We start from the raw sequence: 17,585 nt of genomic DNA on the forward strand, positions 1-17,585 counted from the left end.
TGCTCATTTTGTCTTGTATCACTTCCTCCATGTTATTTTTCCTCTCACATGCTTATTTTGTCTTGTATCACTTCCTCCATGTTATTTTTCCCTTACATGCTTATTTTGTCTTGTATCACTTCCTCCATGTTATTTTTCCCTCACATGCTTATTTTGTCTTGTATCACTTCCTCCATGTTTTTATTGCCTCTCACGTGCTTATTTTGTCTTGTATCACTTCCTCCATGTTTTTATTGCCTCTCACATGCTTATTTTGTCTTGTATCACTTCCTCCATGTTATTTTTCCCTCTCACATGCTTCTTTTGTCTTGTATCACTTCCTCCATGTTATTTTTCCCTCACATGCTTCTTTTGTCTTATATCACCTCCTCCATGTTATTTTTCCCTCTCACGTGCTTATTTTGTCTTGTATCACCTCCTCCATGTTATTTTTCCCTCACATGCTTCTTTTGTCTTATATCACTTCCTCCATGTTTTTTTTCCTCACATGCTTCTTTTGTCTTGTATCACTTCCTCCATGTTTTTATTGCCTCTCACGTGCTCATTTTGTCTTGTATCACTTCCTCCATGTTATTTTTCCCTCACATGCTTCTTTTGTCTTGTATCACCTCCTCCATGTTATTTTTCCCTCACATGCTTCTTTTGTCTTGTATCACCTCCTCCATGTTATTTTTCCCTCACATGCTTCTTTTGTCTTGTATCACCTCCTCCATGTTATTTTTCCCTCACATGCTTATTTTGTCTTGTATCACTTCCTCCATGTTATTTTTCCCTCTCACATGCTTCTTTTGTCTTGTATCACTTCCTCCATGTTATTTTTCCCTCACATGCTTCTTTTGTCTTGTATCACTTCCTCCATGTTATTTTTCCCTCTCACATGCTTATTTTGTCTTGTATCACTTCCTCCATGTTATTTTTCCCTCACATGCTTATTTTGTCATGTATCACTTCCTCCATGTTATTTTTTCTCACATGCTTATTTTGTCTTGTATCACTTCCTCCATGTTATTTTTCCCTCTCACATGCTTATTTTGTCTTGTATCACCTCCTCCATGTTATTTTTCCCTCACATGCTTCTTTTGTCTTGTATCACTTCCTCCATGTTATTTTTCCCTCACATGCTTATTTTGTCTTGTATCACTTCCTCCATGTTATTTTTTTCTCACATGCTTATTTTGTCTTGTATCACTTCCTCCATGTTATTTTTCCCTCTCACATGCTTATTTTGTCTTGTATCACTTCCTCCATGTTATTTTTCCCTCTCACATGCTTATTTTGTCTTGTATCACTTCCTCCATGTTATTTTTCCCTCTCACATGCTTATTTTGTCTTGTATCACTTCCTCCATGTTATTTTTCCCTCTCACATGCTTATTTTGTCTTGTATCACTTCCTCCATGTTATTTTTCCCTCTCACATGCTTATTTTGTCTTGTATCACTTCCTCCATGTTATTTTTCCCTCTCACATGCTTATTTTGTCTTGTATCACTTCCTCCATGTTATTTTTCCCTCACATGCTTCTTTTGTCTTATATCACTTCCTCCATGTTATTTTTCCCTCTCACATGCTTATTTTGTCTTGTAATCACCTCCTCCATGTTATTTTTTCTCACATGCTTATTTTGTCTTGTATCACTTCCTCCATGTTATTTTTCCCTCTCACATGCTTATTTTGTCTTATATCACCTCCTCCATGTTATTTTTCCCTCACATGCTTATTTTGTCTTGTATCACCTCCTCCATGTTATTTTTCCCTCACATGCTTATTTTGTCATGTATCACTTCCTCCATGTTATTTTTCCCTCTCACATGCTTGTTTTGTATCACTTCCTCCATTCTTTTTCCCTCTCACATGCTTGTTTTGTTTTGTATCACTTCCTCCATGTTTTTTTGCCTCTAACATGTTTATTTTGTCTTGTTCTTTCAGGTTTTTATTATTTCACTGATCGCAGATATTAAGTTTCAGCACTTTAATCCGGTCCTGGAGACTTATATCACTAAGCATTTCAGCACTACTTTGGCTTATGAGTAAGTAAGGGACCAGGATCACACACACACTGATATTAGAAACCTCAATGAACTTCTATGACACGGCAAAGAAATTAGTAGTAACTTTGCAGTAAAAAGTTGCAGCGAGTTTCAGTCTGCAATTTGCATTTCTTCATTAATTTTTCACACCCTCTGATATGCAGTTTGCCGCCTGATCCAGGTTTCACACTTTTTATCTGTTGGTGTGACCTCCACTAATACACGCTGTATGGGAGTTTTGTGTGTATCCAGGATGCTGCTGCGTTCAGTAGATCTCATGTATCAGCACAGCTGCATTCCTGGAGTGATTTCCCCGTAATACAGCTCATGTGCTTTCCTCCCTATCTACAGCCTGAGTGATCTGCCCTCCATAGTAGCTTGAATGCTTTCCCCCCTCTGCTCTCTCTACAGTTATGTTTAACACAGTCATTAGGTGGTAGGCAGTGCAGAGCTAATATTTGTATAATCTACAGAAGGAAGAGGGCATTATATATGGTGAAAGTGTAAATCTGTCAGCCAGACTCTTGTTTATACACATGCTATCATTTTATGCCATGTCCATGTTTAGGTGACTTGTGCTTTTATTTCAACATTTCTATAGGAAGCTGATCAAGGTGTTGACCTGGTACGTGAGTAGCGCTGACGATTCAGGTCATAGGGAGATGCTCTTCTCATCCCTAAAAGCCATAAAGTACTTGTTTCGCTTCATTGTCCAGTCTCGAGTTTTGTACCTAAGGTCAGTGTCTTCCTTATTTCCTATTATTGTGTGACATGTGGTTGCTTGATGTTGAACCTGTAATGATCTTCTACCACCAATAGGGGGAGCTCATTGCATACTTGAGCGTATAACTGTACGCAGTTAGTTCCTGAGCTACCTCTAGTGGTGACTGCAGGTAGACAGAACTTCATAATTTATAGCGAATCGGATTCTGCTGGGGATTTTGCACTCTGTATAAGAAAATGGTGCACTGTTCGCAATAAAGGTGTATTGAAAGATAAAGGGAACATTTAAAGGGACAGGTCATTAGATCGTAAGTGTACCGACCACTGGCACCCCCATGGATTAAGCAGTTATTATTTTATAGGAGCTGCTCTGCAGTACCCAGGAGCTTGTAACTGCTAGTTGATGGGAGGACCGGGTCTTGGCCCCCAACCAATCTGATATTGATAGGTCATCAATATAGTGTGACTAGATAACCCTATATAAGGTCTGAAGATGATGACTAGAAGGAAAGATATGCCAAGCAGAGTCTTTGGAGAAGCTGTATTTAGATGTCTTAGAGCAGTTGGACAATATTTTAGAAGATGTGACCGTGGACTAAGACGGAGGCATAGCTGCTGAAAATATTGAAGGGCTTTTTCCAATTACTTTTGTTCATGTGGAACTTATTAATGTAGAATCACAGGAGTCAGTTTGCGCAATAATGTATACTTAAGGTCATCTGGTGGCCAATACAATAACAGAATTGCATACTATTTTACTTGCCTAAAATGAAGTTTTTAGTCTGATAAATCCATCCAAAGTTCTGGTACTCGGTCCAGTTTCTAAGTTGCAGTCCGCTGCCATAGATGCTGTGATAGATTATAGGAAGTGGAAGCTGGTTTTTGTTCCTCTGCAGGAGGTGGGTCTTTGTCTCTCCAGAGGAAGCGGAGGTGGGTCTCTACAGGAAGTTGGGGCAGGTCTTTGTCTCTACAGGAAGTTGGGGCAGGTCTTTGTCTCTACAGGAAGTTGGGGCAGGTCTTTGTCTCTACAGGAAGTTGGGGGTGGGTCTTTGTCTCTACAGGAAGTGGGGGTGGGTCTTCATTTCTACAGGAGGTTGGGGTGGGTTTTTGTTTCTACAGGAAGTTGTGGCTGGTCTTTGTTTCTTCAGGATGTGGGGATGGATCTTTGATTCTCCGTAGAAAGTGGGGACTGGTTTTTGTCTCTGTACAGGAAGTTGGTCTTTGTCTTTCTTGTATTTACAGGAAGTGGGTTTGAATTTTTTTTTCCCTGTAAAGGAAGTGAGGATGGGTCTTTGTCCCTCTACAGGAAGTGAGGATGGGTCTTTGTCCCTCTACAGGAAGTGGGGATGGGTCTTTGTCCCTCTACAGGAAGTGAGGGTGGGTCTTTGTCCCTCTACAGGAAGTGGGGATGGGTCTTTGTCCCTCTACAGGAAGTGAGGATGGGTCTTTGTCCCTCTACAGGAAGTGGTGATGGGTCTTTGTCCCTCTACAGGAAGTGGTGATGGGTCTTTGTCCCTCTACAGGAAGTGGGGATGGGTCTTTGTCCCTCTACAGGAAGTGGGGATGGGTCTTTGTCCCTCTACAGGAAGTGGGGATGGGTCTTTGTCCCTCTACAGGAAGTGGGGATGGGTCTTTGTCCCTCTACAGGAAGTGAGGTTGGTTTTTGTCTTTGCAGGAATCGGGGGTAAGTCTCTGTCTCTACAGGAAGTTGTTGCTACCGATTTTGTTCATTGCTCCTCCTGGGTCTCAGAAGGCGCCTTTCTTGGCTGTAATGCCCCTATGTCTGTCATTGAGGTCTAATGATGGGGATGTGGTCACTACTAGGCTCTGGTCACTGATCTGCCCTTGGCCATTTTTCTAGTAGCAGCTCGTAGACTTAATACAATATGAATTCAGTAGTAGATATGTGACTGGAAGGATGACTCTGTCCCTTGTCCAGGTTTTACGGTCAAGATGAAGGAAACGACCAGTTCAATGACTCCATACGACAGTTATTTCTGGCCTTCAATGAGCTGATGGACCGACCATTGCAGGAGGCAGTGAAGATTAAGGTGCGTGATCGGCCATTTACATCCTACCCGGCTGCACACGTCTTCTCCATGTGTCCTTCATTCCTGATCATGGATATGATCCATACGGCAATTAATCATTGTCTTGTGTTATAGGCGGCCGCATTGAAGTATCTTCCGGGAATTATAAATAACTTGAAAAATGTCTTTGATCCGGTGGAGCTGAGGTAAATCTGACGAAAAGCCGATAGTCTGCCTTCTGTGAGGAGTCACGGTGGCCAGGTGGTGTTGTATCCCTCACAGTCCTTAGCTTAAGTCATCCTCTCTCCATACGCCTGTAGTAGAGCACATGGACATAATAGAGGCCACTAGTGGACTCAGAACATCCATATATTACATCGAAATAGCCTACAAGTTAGCCCCCTTCCAGAAGAAGGAGGCTGTTCCTCTAGTGCTACCCATTGGCGATAGGCACTGTGAAAGGCAAGGTTTGAGCCTTTAACAAACCTTGCAACATGTCTTTGGATATAAGTAGTGATAAGCGAGTATACTCGTTGCTCGGGTGGTCACCGAGTATTTGTGAGTGCTCGGAGATTTAGTTTTTAGTTTAGATTTATGGCTGCTAGCCAGCCTGAGTACATGTGGGGGTTGCCTGTTTGCAAGGGAATCCCCACATGTATTCAAGCTGTCTAGCAGCCGCAAATCATGCAGCTTCGGAGACAGAAACTAACTCTCTAAGCAGTCACAAATACTCGGAGACAACCCGAGCGTGCTCGGGCAAACCCGAGCAACGAGTATACTCGCTCATCACTAGATATAAGCCAATCCAGACTGTTCTCCAAAAGGCAGAACCTTCTATCTGTAGACCCCTGTTTCGGGGTTTTTGCCCCTCGTCAGTGCAAAACTGATTATTGCTTGGCCGGGGTGTTTGAAATGGGAAGCTTCTGGTTTCCTTAGTTTGAGATTAAAGGGGTTGTCCGGTTGAAGCAAGTTATCACTGATCCATGGGATAGGTGTTCATTTACTAACTGATGGGTGTCCCGCAGCTGGGATCTGCACCGATCAGGGAGCTTTAATCCCCTTTACAGGATAGTGCGACAGGTCGGATTTCTGATTGACGCTTCAAAATGGGTCTTCCGGAAAAAGCCAAATGCAGCGCTTAGCAGTGCCATAGGGAATGAATGGAGCGCACTGTCACTCCGTTCTTGGGGGGAATAAAAGTTCACTGTTCTCCCAGCAGTCGGACTTTCACCGGTCAAAACATTATTACTGGAGATAACTTGACTAGAGATGGCTTTCTTTCTTCGGAAGGAGTTCCATTTTGCATACTTCTTCCCTAGGGAGCATTGCCAGACCCATAAGTTTCTTTACACCAAATGTTGGTCTATATAACAACCCTCCCTGATGAGACGGTCACCAGAGTATCGGCATTCTTTGAGGAGACAACCCACTTAGATATTTGCCGTGCAATCATGCCATGGGTCAATAGCGAACCAACCTTCTGACCTCCTTATCATTTTACAGCGACCTCTTCGCCAAGTTCATGCAGAGCGTTCCTCCAGACCAGCTCGTCCATCAGACACTGACCTGTATGTGCAAAGTGGTGGAGAGTGACCTCTTTCTGCAACCAGGTAAGTACTATATTATGAGTATTATAATAATAAAAGAGAGTTGTTCAGGCTTGAAGCAAAAGACTGCAATCACTACATGGGACTGCAGACTGCCGAATCGTGACAGCATGCAATGAGCACGCTTTCATGTATGTCCAATATTCCTGGTTCAAGCTGGAGGTCATGTGACCCGCATGTATCTGATTTGCATATTTGTGGTCAACTAGATTCGTTCGGCTTCTCTCCATAGAAATGAATGGAGAGAAGCCGGATGAAACACTTATCAGAAGGAGATTATCACTACAGGACTAGGTGTCAAGTGCCAGGCAGTCCAGTTAATCTTTGTAACCCCCGCCCCCACCACTGATTGGTAGCTTGCTGACAATGTACACAGGGAGCTGCCAATCAGGGGTGTGGGCGGGGTTATACATAGCTCAGCATTCCGAGATCTGCAACAGAGAAAACAGGGATTATCAAAACTGCAGTAAGTAGCACAGTAAGTGACACATCACTGGAATAAGGGTCTCTGTCCCTACATCACACTGCTGTCAGATTTCATAGCAAAAAAGAGCCGACAGACTCCCTTTAAGGTAAACTATCTTCACACTATATTATAGAACTACCATAATTAATTTTCCTACTAGCCAAAATGGCGCAATAAAAAACATATTTTGCAGACTGGTTAGGCGTGATCAGCTATTGCATAGTTTCTAAATCCAGTGTATTCGTGAGCATACAGCTCTCCCTGCCTTTTCCCATCCTTCTCACTGCCATGAGGGTTGAGAAGAGGCAGGGGAAGGTCTGTGCTCACGAATACACCGGAGTCAGAAAATGATATACTTTATTTGGTTTTCTGACTCCATTATATTCATGTGTATAGAGCTCCCCCTGCCTCGCCTCAACCCTCATGGCAGTGAGATGGATGGGGAGCTGTATGCTCATGAATACACTGTACTCAGAAACTATGTAATAGCTGATCACTCCTAACCAATCTGCAAAATTATTTTTTTTGCTCCATTTTCGCAAATCTGGGAATGGAGTGGAGGAGCTCTATACTCATGAATACAATGGAGTCAGAAAACTATATATTTGGTTTTCTGACTCTGGTGTATTCATGAGCATAGCTCCTCATCCTTCTGACTGCCATATGGATTGAGGAGAAGCAGGGGGAGCTCTATACTCATGAATACACCGAAGTCAGAAAACTCTATATTTGGTTTTCTGACTCCATTATATTCATGAGTATAGAGCTCCCCCTGCCTCTCCTCAACCCTCAGAGCAGTGAGAAGGCTGGGGAGAGGCAGGGGGAGCTGTATGCTCACGATTACACCGGACTCTAAAACTATGTATAATCTGATCACTTCTAATTAGCCAGCCTGAACAAATTGTATATGCCCTTTTGGCTAACAGTAGAACAGACCTGACCCCATATACGCTGCCCTTACGTAGGGTGGCATAGTCTGATGACTGCTCAGCCATAACACATCTCATACACTGACATGTTATTTAATGCTAGTCCCTTTTTCTTTGCAGAGTGCAGAGATGCCATTTTACCTCTTTTTATTGACCAGCTGAGCGGACAGTTAGATGACAATTACACCAAACCTGATTATGACGCCAGCGGACAGCTCCTCAGTAATATTCTGGAGGCACTACAGAACAAAGAAGCGGTGAGTGAGACAGGAATGCTGATGGAAATGCGAAAAACATGGCTACACTCATCAAAAAACAGCACAATACCTGCCTACGGGTTGTGTCTGGTATTAACACCATTGATGTAAATGGGCATGAGATGCGATACAACCTATGGCTACTTGTTCTTCTAGTCCTGGACAGCACATTTAAACATTTCTGAGTGTAACTCTTAGGAGTGGCCTAAATTGCCATTTTGGGCCTCACCTGCTTGGCTTATATTAAGGCAGGAAAGCAAATAAAATTATCTTAGGCATGCATGATAAAAGCAGATGTAATCCGGCCACCACTAGAGGGAGCTGAGGAGCTTACTGAATACTTTTTCTACTTTGATAGCTCGTGTGCTCCCTCTGGTGGTGGTACCGGCTAACTGTTTAGATTAGGTCTGAGTCTTGTCTTGTTGTAGTTTCACGCGTGATTTCTTCTTGATGATTACTGTTCTCTTCTGTTTGTACAGAGCTACTCTACACAACACATCCAGCTCATCATGGAGCGTCTTCTACGAAGAGTAAACAGGACAGTGATAGGGATGAGTCGCCAGGCACCACATGTAGTGAGTCTGCGATGGTTAACCTATGATGGTGGTGTGTCATTACATAGATACATCCCCGAGAACTTGTTTTCGGTTGTTTCTTTCTTAGGGTCGCTTTGTCGCTTGTATGACCGCTATCCTCAGACAGATGGAAGATTACCACTATGATCACTATATCGGCACCTTCAAGACTCGTCAAGACATCATTGTAAGTCCCCCCCCCGTTGCCTGCTCTGAAATGCTGCCATGAGTTGTCCAATTTTTCAACCTTTTCGTCCCATCTGCCGTAGGATTTCCTGATGGAAACATTTATCCTGTTTAAGGACCTAATTGGAAAACGAGTGTTCCCGAGGGATTGGATGCTGATGACCATGACTCAGAACAAGTAGGTGTCCTTCCTGCCCCATCACCCATTCTCTCTGTTTGTTATCTTCACTCACTTGAAGGCTGCACAATTAATTCATTCCATTATGGAGGAGATTTGAGTTTCTGTAGTCATTTACTTTCTCCCTGCAGACGTAGTTATATAAGATGCAAATTATGCAAATTATTCATATTAATTATACATCCTGCTAATCAGGCAGAGATATACCGTACTGTATTGTTATCTTTAGAGGGCGCAAGCTTGCTATGAACGTCCTGTGATTACTGCAGCCTTGGCACCAGCTCAGCTAGCCGGTCAGACCATGTAACATTAAGGGGAATAAGAGCATAAGGCGGTGTAGCAAGTTTCATGTGCGGTAGACTTTAGTCACTGCTGCACTTTACTTTCTCCCTGCAGATATCAACTGCAAACATAGTCATATAAGCTGCCATTTAGAAAAATTATGATTTTTAATTTTATATCCTACCAATCCTACCGGACTGATTGTTCGTCTTTAGAGGGAACAAGCGTGCTATGAATGTCCTGTGATCACAGCAGCATTGGCACTGACTCATATAGCAGCTTAGAGGGTTAGACCATGCTAACATTAAGAGTATAAGGCGGTGTAGCAAGTTTAACCTCCGGTAGACTTTAGTCATTGCTGCACTTTACTTTCTCCCTGCAGACATCAAATGCAAAAGTAGTCATATAAGAAGCAAATTGGAAAAATTCTTAATAGTTTGATTTCAATCACTGCTGCACTTTACTTTCTCCCTGTAGGCATTAGATGCAGAAGTAATGTAAGATGCAAATTATGAAATTATTATTAATAATATTTTTATATCCTCCCAATCAGGCAATGGTGTACTGTCTGTTTGTATTTAAAGCTTTCTATGAAAATGATTAATAGTTTAATTTGTAACACTGCTGCACTTTACTTTCTCCCTGCAGTCATCAGATGCAGAAGTAGTTCTATAAGATGCAAATTATGCAATAATTAATAACAATAATTGTATATCCTACCAATCAGGCAGTGGTGTACTGCCTGGTTGTCTTTAAAGCTTCCTATGAATGTCCTGTGATTCCAGCAGCCTCGGCACTGATTTACATTTTATTATTATAAATGTATTATTTTATTATTTAGTCTGAGCTTTATTATACTAAAAGGGAAAGAGGAGTGTAGCAAGTATAATGTGGAATATTCCTGATGAATGAATATGATATTTACTGACACTAACACACAATCGCTGTGCCGGGTCTTCGTTTGGTGACAGCCCGCATTACATTGCTCCAGTGAGATCCGGATTAGGAGACGCCAGATTAACGGAATTTCATAGGAAGGAAGCGCTAACTGTGACTGTTTTCTGGGTGTCTCCCTTGCAGGGTGTTTCTTCGGGCCATGAACAGGTTTTCAGTTGTTCTGAACAAGTTCTTCCTGGATCAGACCAACTTTGAGCTTCAGGTGAGAACCTCGTCTGACCGTGTGCGGAGCTTAAAGGGAGCGGCCGTCTGGTTCCTGCTGCCCGAACCACGGCAACATGAATCTACGAAAGGCCGGCGGGGACTATAGGACTCGGATGACTGGTCCCAGAGGCTGGTCCTCGGCGCCTTCTCCCCGCCCCTGTAGGTTGACAGGACTCGGCCTCATGGACTAGTCATCCAAGACCCATAGTCCCCGCCGGCCTTTCTCTGAAACACTGATTGGCTGCAGTGGTCAGGCATCTCTTTGGGCAGAACAGCATATACAGAGATTTGACCACTGCTACCAATCATTGCCTGCAGTAGTGACGGGTTATTCCCTTTTCCGCCCAACTGAAGAAGCGCCAAGACTAGTAGGGGATCTGAGCATTGGGTGAGTGTTCTGGAAACTGCCAACCCTTTTAAGAGTAAGGGCCGTCAGCCTGCGGAGCCGTCTGCCCATGAGATGCTAATGGCCTGTTCTTCAATTAACCTGAAAGCGTTTTTATGCCTTCGTTAGAGAAATGGCATCTCCATAAATATTAGATTCCGGGGAATTTCATTAGGGGAGGCCTTTATGCCGATGCTTTCTCAGCACCAGCGTCATAAACTCTGCAATAAAGGAAAAGCTGCTGCTGCACTCTTCATCCGATATTGTGTCTCCCAATGGCCAATTCAATATTTTACGCGCATTTTTTTTTTTTTTCCATGCACCCAATTAATTCTTTTTCTGTGATTTTTTTTTTCCTTGCACGCCATTAAATATTTTTCTGCACATTTTTCTTTTCTTTTTTTTTTTTTTGCATGCACCTAATGAAATATTTTTCGCGCTTTTTTTTCTTTTTCTGATTGCACCCAATTAATCATTTTTGTTGCCCACAATATCACAAGAAAAAGAAGGAAAGAGACAATAGAAAGAAACCCCGTAAATGATACGTCAGACCAGTTTCAGTACAGATCCATTGAGAGATCCTTTCTCTGCCGTTTGCGCTGATTGTGGGCAGTTCTCCGTCTCTGATCTCTGGATTTTTTTTCCTCAGCTCTGGAATAACTTCTTCCATTTGGCCGTGTCGCTGTTAACCCACGAGTCTCTGCAGCTGCACAAGTTCTCTCAGGAGAAGCGGCACAAGATCCTGTGCAAGTAAGAGCAACGAGACCTTGGTTTGTTCTTTTTTTTTTTTTTTTATAGATTTTTAAATAAGGGATCCGGTGCCGTTGATTTTGGCATCAGAGGGGAGCGGTGCTCTTCTTTGATATAGAGCTGCTCTCAGTATGCCCAGTCTGGGCTAGGCACACGAGCATGCTGCTGGCAATCATTAGGAGTGCACCGTCAGGAGGTAGGAGAGCACTGTTGCTCCTGGAGATGAGAAATCCCCATTTAATGGTGACACTGTATGCAGTGAGCTCCCCCTAGTGGTGGCTGAATCTGTCACTATGTCTATGAAATAAATATTAGACATTGGATATTTATATGGATTTCTATCTTATAGAAGAGTTTGTGGTTGTTATTCTTATCTTCGTTAATTGGTGTTATGTAATGTTTCCTGCAGATACGGGGACATGAGGAAAGAGATTGGTCTGAAGATCCGAGATATGTGGTATAATTTAGGTGAGAGGCAAACCTATTACTATGGTTCTCCCTATGTCTAGGTGTAAGGACAAGGCCACAACATTGCAGGTGACCTGGAAGCCATTGTGAATCCGGTCGATTTTCTCATGGTGCTCGTACAGATGACTAAGACCTTCTTTACCATAGATGGAATCCGCACTTAAAGCAACAGTCTTTGCAAAATAAACAGAACAGGCAAAAATAAGAAACCATGGAATATATTTTACAAGAAAAATCTGTTCCTTCTCCACTTATGAGCCACCTTTCACCCTCACCCTCCACCAGATCACTGAGGGATCAGATTACAGATAACTGTTTAAGTCTAGGCGGGAGGAGGAAGGGGCAGAGTGAGAGAAAAAAGCACAGATACATACAGATGAGGCTGCTGCTTAGTGCTGGATTCACTGCTACACAGCTCAGTACTGCTGTATTCACAGCTACACAGCTCAATACTGCTGTATTCACAGCTACTCTGCTCAGGACGTCTGTATACACAGCTACTCTGCTCAGTATGTCTGTATACACAGCTGCACTGCTCAGTCCTGCTGTATTTATGGCTACACTGGTCAGTACTGTATTCACAGTTACATTGCTCAGTACTGCTGTATTCACAGCTACACTGCTCATTACTGCTCTATTCACAGCTACACTGCTTAGTACTGCTGTATTCACAGCTGCACTGTTCAGTACTGCTGTATTCACAGTTGCACTTTTCAGTACTGCTGTATTCACAGTTGCACTGCTCAGTATTGGTGTATTCACAGCTGCACTGCTCAGTATTGCTGTATTCACAGCTGCACTGCCCAGTATTGCTGTATTCACAGCTGCACTGCCCAGTATTGCTGTATTCACAGCTGCACTGCTCAGTCCTGCTGTATTCACAGTTGAACTGTTCCGTACTGCTGTATTCGCAGCTGCACTGCTGAGTACTGCTGTATTCACAGATACACAGCTCATTACTGCTGTATTCACAGCTGCACTGCTCAGTACTGCTGTATTCACAGCTGCACTGCTCAGTACTGCTGTATTGACTGGTACACTGCTCAGTCCTGCTGTATAACTTCCTCCATGCTGCTGTTGCTCCTTCTGAACAAGTTCTACATAGAGACAGGAGAGCAGGAATCCTTTTGTGTCACTGTGTACTGTGTGGAAGACCCCAAAGCAGCTAATCTCCACCCACTATCTTAGCGACAACTGGTGGAAAAATGCCGGACACAAGTCAGAATGAGTAGAAATAGTGTTATTCTTCATGTACCCTCGCCTGACAAGTCACCTCTGAAATATCAGGACCGCTTTTGGATAATTGCTCAGGATTAATATGTCCCATATTATGGATACGTTGTATAGAAATTTGTTTGTTTGTAAACTTGGTATACTCCACATGTATTTCTCATTTAGGACCTCACAAGATTAAATTCATTCCTTCCATGGTGGGACCAGTCCTGGAGGTGACGCTCACCCCAGAGCCAGATCTACGGAAGGCGACAATCCCCATCTTCTTTGACATGATGCAGCATGAACATAACTTCAGTGGCAGCGGTCATTTCCATATGGTAAGTGGCGAGGAACTTTCTTTTTTTTTTTTTAAGCTGTTTTATCATAAGCTTCACAATTCGACAAATGGTGACAAGACAGATTTCATTTTTATTTTCATCTGTTGTAATAATCTATGAAAGATCTTTCATCACTAATATTTAGACTAACACTATTGTATTTTTGCTGGGGTCAAGCTTCTAATATATAATTGCCTAGAATACTACTTCCTGCAATTTGTGCCAACTTCCGTGGCTTTGTCCGGAGCTAATGTCCGGAGCTAATGTTCGGAGCTAATGTCCGGAGATAAGTGGCGTCACCAGTGTCCTACACCCAGGCAGAGCACAGGGGCCCCAGGCAGCATATGGGGCCCCAGGCAGAGCACAGTGGCCCCAGGCAGCATATGGGGCCCCAGGCAGAGCACAGTGGTCCCAGGCAGAGCATAGGGGCCCCAGGCAGCCTATGGGGCCCCAGGCAGAGCACAGTGGCCCCAGGCAGAGCACAGGGGCCCCAGGCAGCATATGGGGCCCCAGGCAGAGCACAGGGGCCCCAGGCAGCATATGGGGCCCCAGGCAGAGCACAGTGGCCCCAGGCAGAGCACAGGGGCCCCAGGCAGAACATGGGGCCCCAGGCAGAGCACAGGGGCCCCAGGCAGAGCACAGGGGCCCCAGGCAGCATATGGGGCCCCAGGCGGAGCACAGGGGCCCCAGGCAGCATATGGGGCCCCAGGCAGAGCACAGCGATATTTTGGACCACTGTGCGGTGTTTCAGACCCCCTGTGTGATGTCTGGGGCCCTGTTCTTAAGTATATTAAAGATTAAAGTAACGTATATTAAAGTATATTATAGATCAAATTTGACACGTTTATGAGCACCATTGAGTGATATACTCAAGAATGACATAATTTTTCAACATTTTATGGTTTCAAACTGTAAACACTCAGAGTTTTTTTTACTTCAACCAGAAAACCTTAACGGTTCATAAAAAACTTGACTGTTCAGGATATGATAAAAGTCATAGTATTCTGAATCTTTAACTTATAAAGATACCTTTACATGGGGTGATTATTGGTTCCAGAGAGGCTTTCGGCCGATAATCGTACACATGGCTGGTGACAGGACAATACAATATAAACGTTCAAAGGTAAACACTGATAACATTAAAATCTAATATATAATTGCCTAGAATACTACTTCCGGCAATTTGTGCCAACTTCCGTGGCTTTGTCCGGAGATAATGTCCGGAGATAAGTGACGTCACCAGCGTCCTACACCCGCTCAGGGTGGACAAAGATATATGCCTTCGTGGTGCGCGGCACTTTTCTGATTGGTTGCCGCCTGCCGCGAGCGACCAATCAGAAATGTGACGTACTGTCAAGAATTGTCAAGAGCTGGTGAGTGCAGCCATTTTTTGTTCTTTCTTACTATTATTTATTAATTGTATTATTCTTACATTTGAATAAATAAAGTATATATGGATTCTAGACTCCCGATTCTTTAGAATCGGGCTGCCATCTAGTATGTAATAAAATGCTGTTTGCCTGTCGCCACCACATTGAAAGCTGTGCTGTGAGCGCCCTCTAGTGTTAGCATAAATAATTGTAACCCCTTAGCGACGTGATGTGTATTCAGTTGTGCTCAAAAAGTTTACATACCCTGGCAGAATTTTTGCTTTCTTGGCCTTTTTCCAGAGAATATGAATGATAACACCAAAACTTTTTCTCCACTCATGGTTAGTGGTTGGGTGAAGCCATTTATTGTCAAACTACTGCGTTTTATCTTTTTAAATCATAATGACAACCCAAAACATCAAAATGACCCTGATCAAAAGTTCACACATACCCTGGTGATTTTGGCCTGATAACATGCACAGAAGTTGACACAAATAAATCTTTATATATATAAAGATGTAAAACAAATTAACCTATAGTGTAAACCTCATAAGGGGAAGGAAAAAAAAAAATCAGAGTTTTTTTTTGTTTGTTTTTTTAAGTTACCACCCTTCCTCCATAAAAAGCAAAACGTCATATGTACCCCAACATGGTATTACTAAAAATGACAGCTCGGCAAGCAACATAAGTAATCCCTCACAACCTGTCAAGGAACACGAAGAAAGAGTTACCGTACTGCACAAACCAAAGTTTTACAAAACTTCTGAAAAAGTTTTAAAATTAAAAAAAAAAAAAAAAAAAAAACGTTACAAGTTTGGGGTCTCCGTAGTCGCACTCATCTATTGTTCCAGCACGTTATATGGTAAAGTGACTGGTGTCATCAAAACCACGACTCGTGAAAATGAAACAAAAGTGCAAAAATGAAAAATCGCCTGGTGATAATATTTTCCTGGCCTTCCATTGAATGGCCCGGGAAGGCATGGGGGGCTCCCAGGTACTAGGACCCTCTTTTAGGGTTGGACCTCATTTTTATGCATTAGTATCATTATTAGATCTGCATTTAATATAATCTTCTTAAATAAATATCTAAGATGAGAATTTGATCCCCCGTACATGGAATAAAGAGACCCTTACCCTGTAGACCGCGCCGGGACCACGAGTAGATAGAGCTAGACGTGACGTCCCAAAGACTATGCAAACCGTACTCTTGATGCATGGATGTCACCAAAGCCAATATTGATGATAACTAGGCTGGCAAGGAGAGGACATGCTGGACAACCCCTTTAAGGTGGCCTTTAGAGTAAAGTTGGCTGGGACAAGCAAGGAATTTGATGGCTGTCCCCCAATACGTGATGTCAGGGGAAGTTAGAAACGAGCATTTCCGATTTTATTATGTCTGACCTCAGAGAAGATAAGCTGCCACCATTATTATAAACACATGCACGCTCAGCTAGACCGAGCGTGCATGCAGAAATCAGATCGTGGTAAGACCGGACTTTCCTAGGACGACTCCTCAGTTTGCCTTTCTTCTGTAGTTTGAGAACGAGCTGATCACACGTCTGGACCAGGAGGTGGAAGGAGGACGAGGAGACCGACAGTACAAGGAGCTCCTGGAGAAGCTGTGAGTGTCCGGTTGTGGCGTCCTTCGGCGCGTGTGTAACCCCGTGCGCGGTGTGTGTAACCCCGTGCGCGGTGTGTGTAACCCTGTGCGCGGTGTGTGTAACCCCGTGCGCGCTCCTTCTTCTTCCCTGACCGTTTCTGATGTTGGTCCTCAGCTTGCTGGAGCACTGCAGGAAGCACAAGTATCTCTCCAGCTCTGGGGAAGTGTTCACCGTCCTGGTGAGCAGCCTGCTGGAGAACCTGCTGGATTACCGCACCATCGCCAACGACGAGAGCGAGGAGAACCGCATGAGCTGCACCGTCAACCTGCTGGTATGACATTGACTTACTAGAGGGACAGGCACTTCCTCCCGGAGGAGAGCTCATTTGCATACTTTTTTTCCCAGGAAGCATTTTTTGATTAAAAGGAAGTTAATTAATCATTGTAAAGGAAAAAAAAAAATTAAAATGTGACCTCAGGGGTTAATGGGATTGTACTCCATGGTCATTACACATACGTGCTTATACTTAACCCTTAGGTGCCCGCTCCCTAGTCACACATGTTCCTTTTTCTCTCATACAGAACTTTTATAAAGAGAAGAAGAGGGAGGATATTTACATCAGGTACGTGTGCACTGTGTATACTGCGGCCCCGCTGTACAGTCCATGCTATAGTTTACATTGTTATGCAGGTACGTGTACAAACTGCGAGATCTACACCTCAGCAAGGAGAACTACACGGAGGCGGCCTACACCCTGCTCCTCCATGCCGAGCTGCTTCAGGTGAGACCGCTCCACGATCAGTGCCACCACCTGACCTGCGCCGCTGGTAATAATCATGCTGCTTTGTCGCCACCTAGTGGTCCGATAAGCCATGCGCGCCTCACCTGCTGCAGAGAGACAGCTACACAGTGTACACCCAGCAGGAGCTGAAGGAACGGCTGTATCTGGAGATCATATCCTTCTTCGATAAGGGCAAGGTGGGTCATTCTCCTCCCGACTGTGTCACAACCCATAACGTGCACTGCTGCTCTGCCCC

General features: G+C 43.7%; 1 protein-coding gene across 3 annotated transcripts in view; it reads left to right on the forward strand.

Moving 5' to 3' along the window:
* The window catches only part of DOCK5 (dedicator of cytokinesis 5), a 115,519-nt gene that overhangs the window by 77,503 nt on the left and 20,431 nt on the right, over positions 1-17,585 (forward strand). For all 3 annotated transcript variants that reach the window (XM_077262105.1, XM_077262106.1, XM_077262107.1), the window contains 18 exons: positions 1,927-2,027; positions 2,629-2,763; positions 4,690-4,801; positions 4,916-4,986; positions 6,284-6,390; positions 7,903-8,039; positions 8,519-8,614; positions 8,703-8,801; positions 8,884-8,978; positions 10,341-10,419; positions 11,456-11,556; positions 11,966-12,024; positions 13,423-13,577; positions 16,483-16,568; positions 16,723-16,879; positions 17,130-17,170; positions 17,239-17,329; positions 17,407-17,526. In XM_077262105.1, coding sequence (XP_077118220.1) covers positions 1,927-2,027; positions 2,629-2,763; positions 4,690-4,801; positions 4,916-4,986; positions 6,284-6,390; positions 7,903-8,039; positions 8,519-8,614; positions 8,703-8,801; positions 8,884-8,978; positions 10,341-10,419; positions 11,456-11,556; positions 11,966-12,024; positions 13,423-13,577; positions 16,483-16,568; positions 16,723-16,879; positions 17,130-17,170; positions 17,239-17,329; positions 17,407-17,526 — 1,842 coding nt within the window. The remainder of the gene's footprint in view (positions 1-1,926; positions 2,028-2,628; positions 2,764-4,689; positions 4,802-4,915; positions 4,987-6,283; positions 6,391-7,902; positions 8,040-8,518; positions 8,615-8,702; positions 8,802-8,883; positions 8,979-10,340; positions 10,420-11,455; positions 11,557-11,965; positions 12,025-13,422; positions 13,578-16,482; positions 16,569-16,722; positions 16,880-17,129; positions 17,171-17,238; positions 17,330-17,406; positions 17,527-17,585) is intronic.

Source organism: Ranitomeya variabilis, chromosome 5 (assembly GCF_051348905.1).
Source record: "Ranitomeya variabilis isolate aRanVar5 chromosome 5, aRanVar5.hap1, whole genome shotgun sequence".
In the NCBI taxonomy this organism is placed as follows: domain Eukaryota; kingdom Metazoa; phylum Chordata; class Amphibia; order Anura; family Dendrobatidae; genus Ranitomeya; species Ranitomeya variabilis.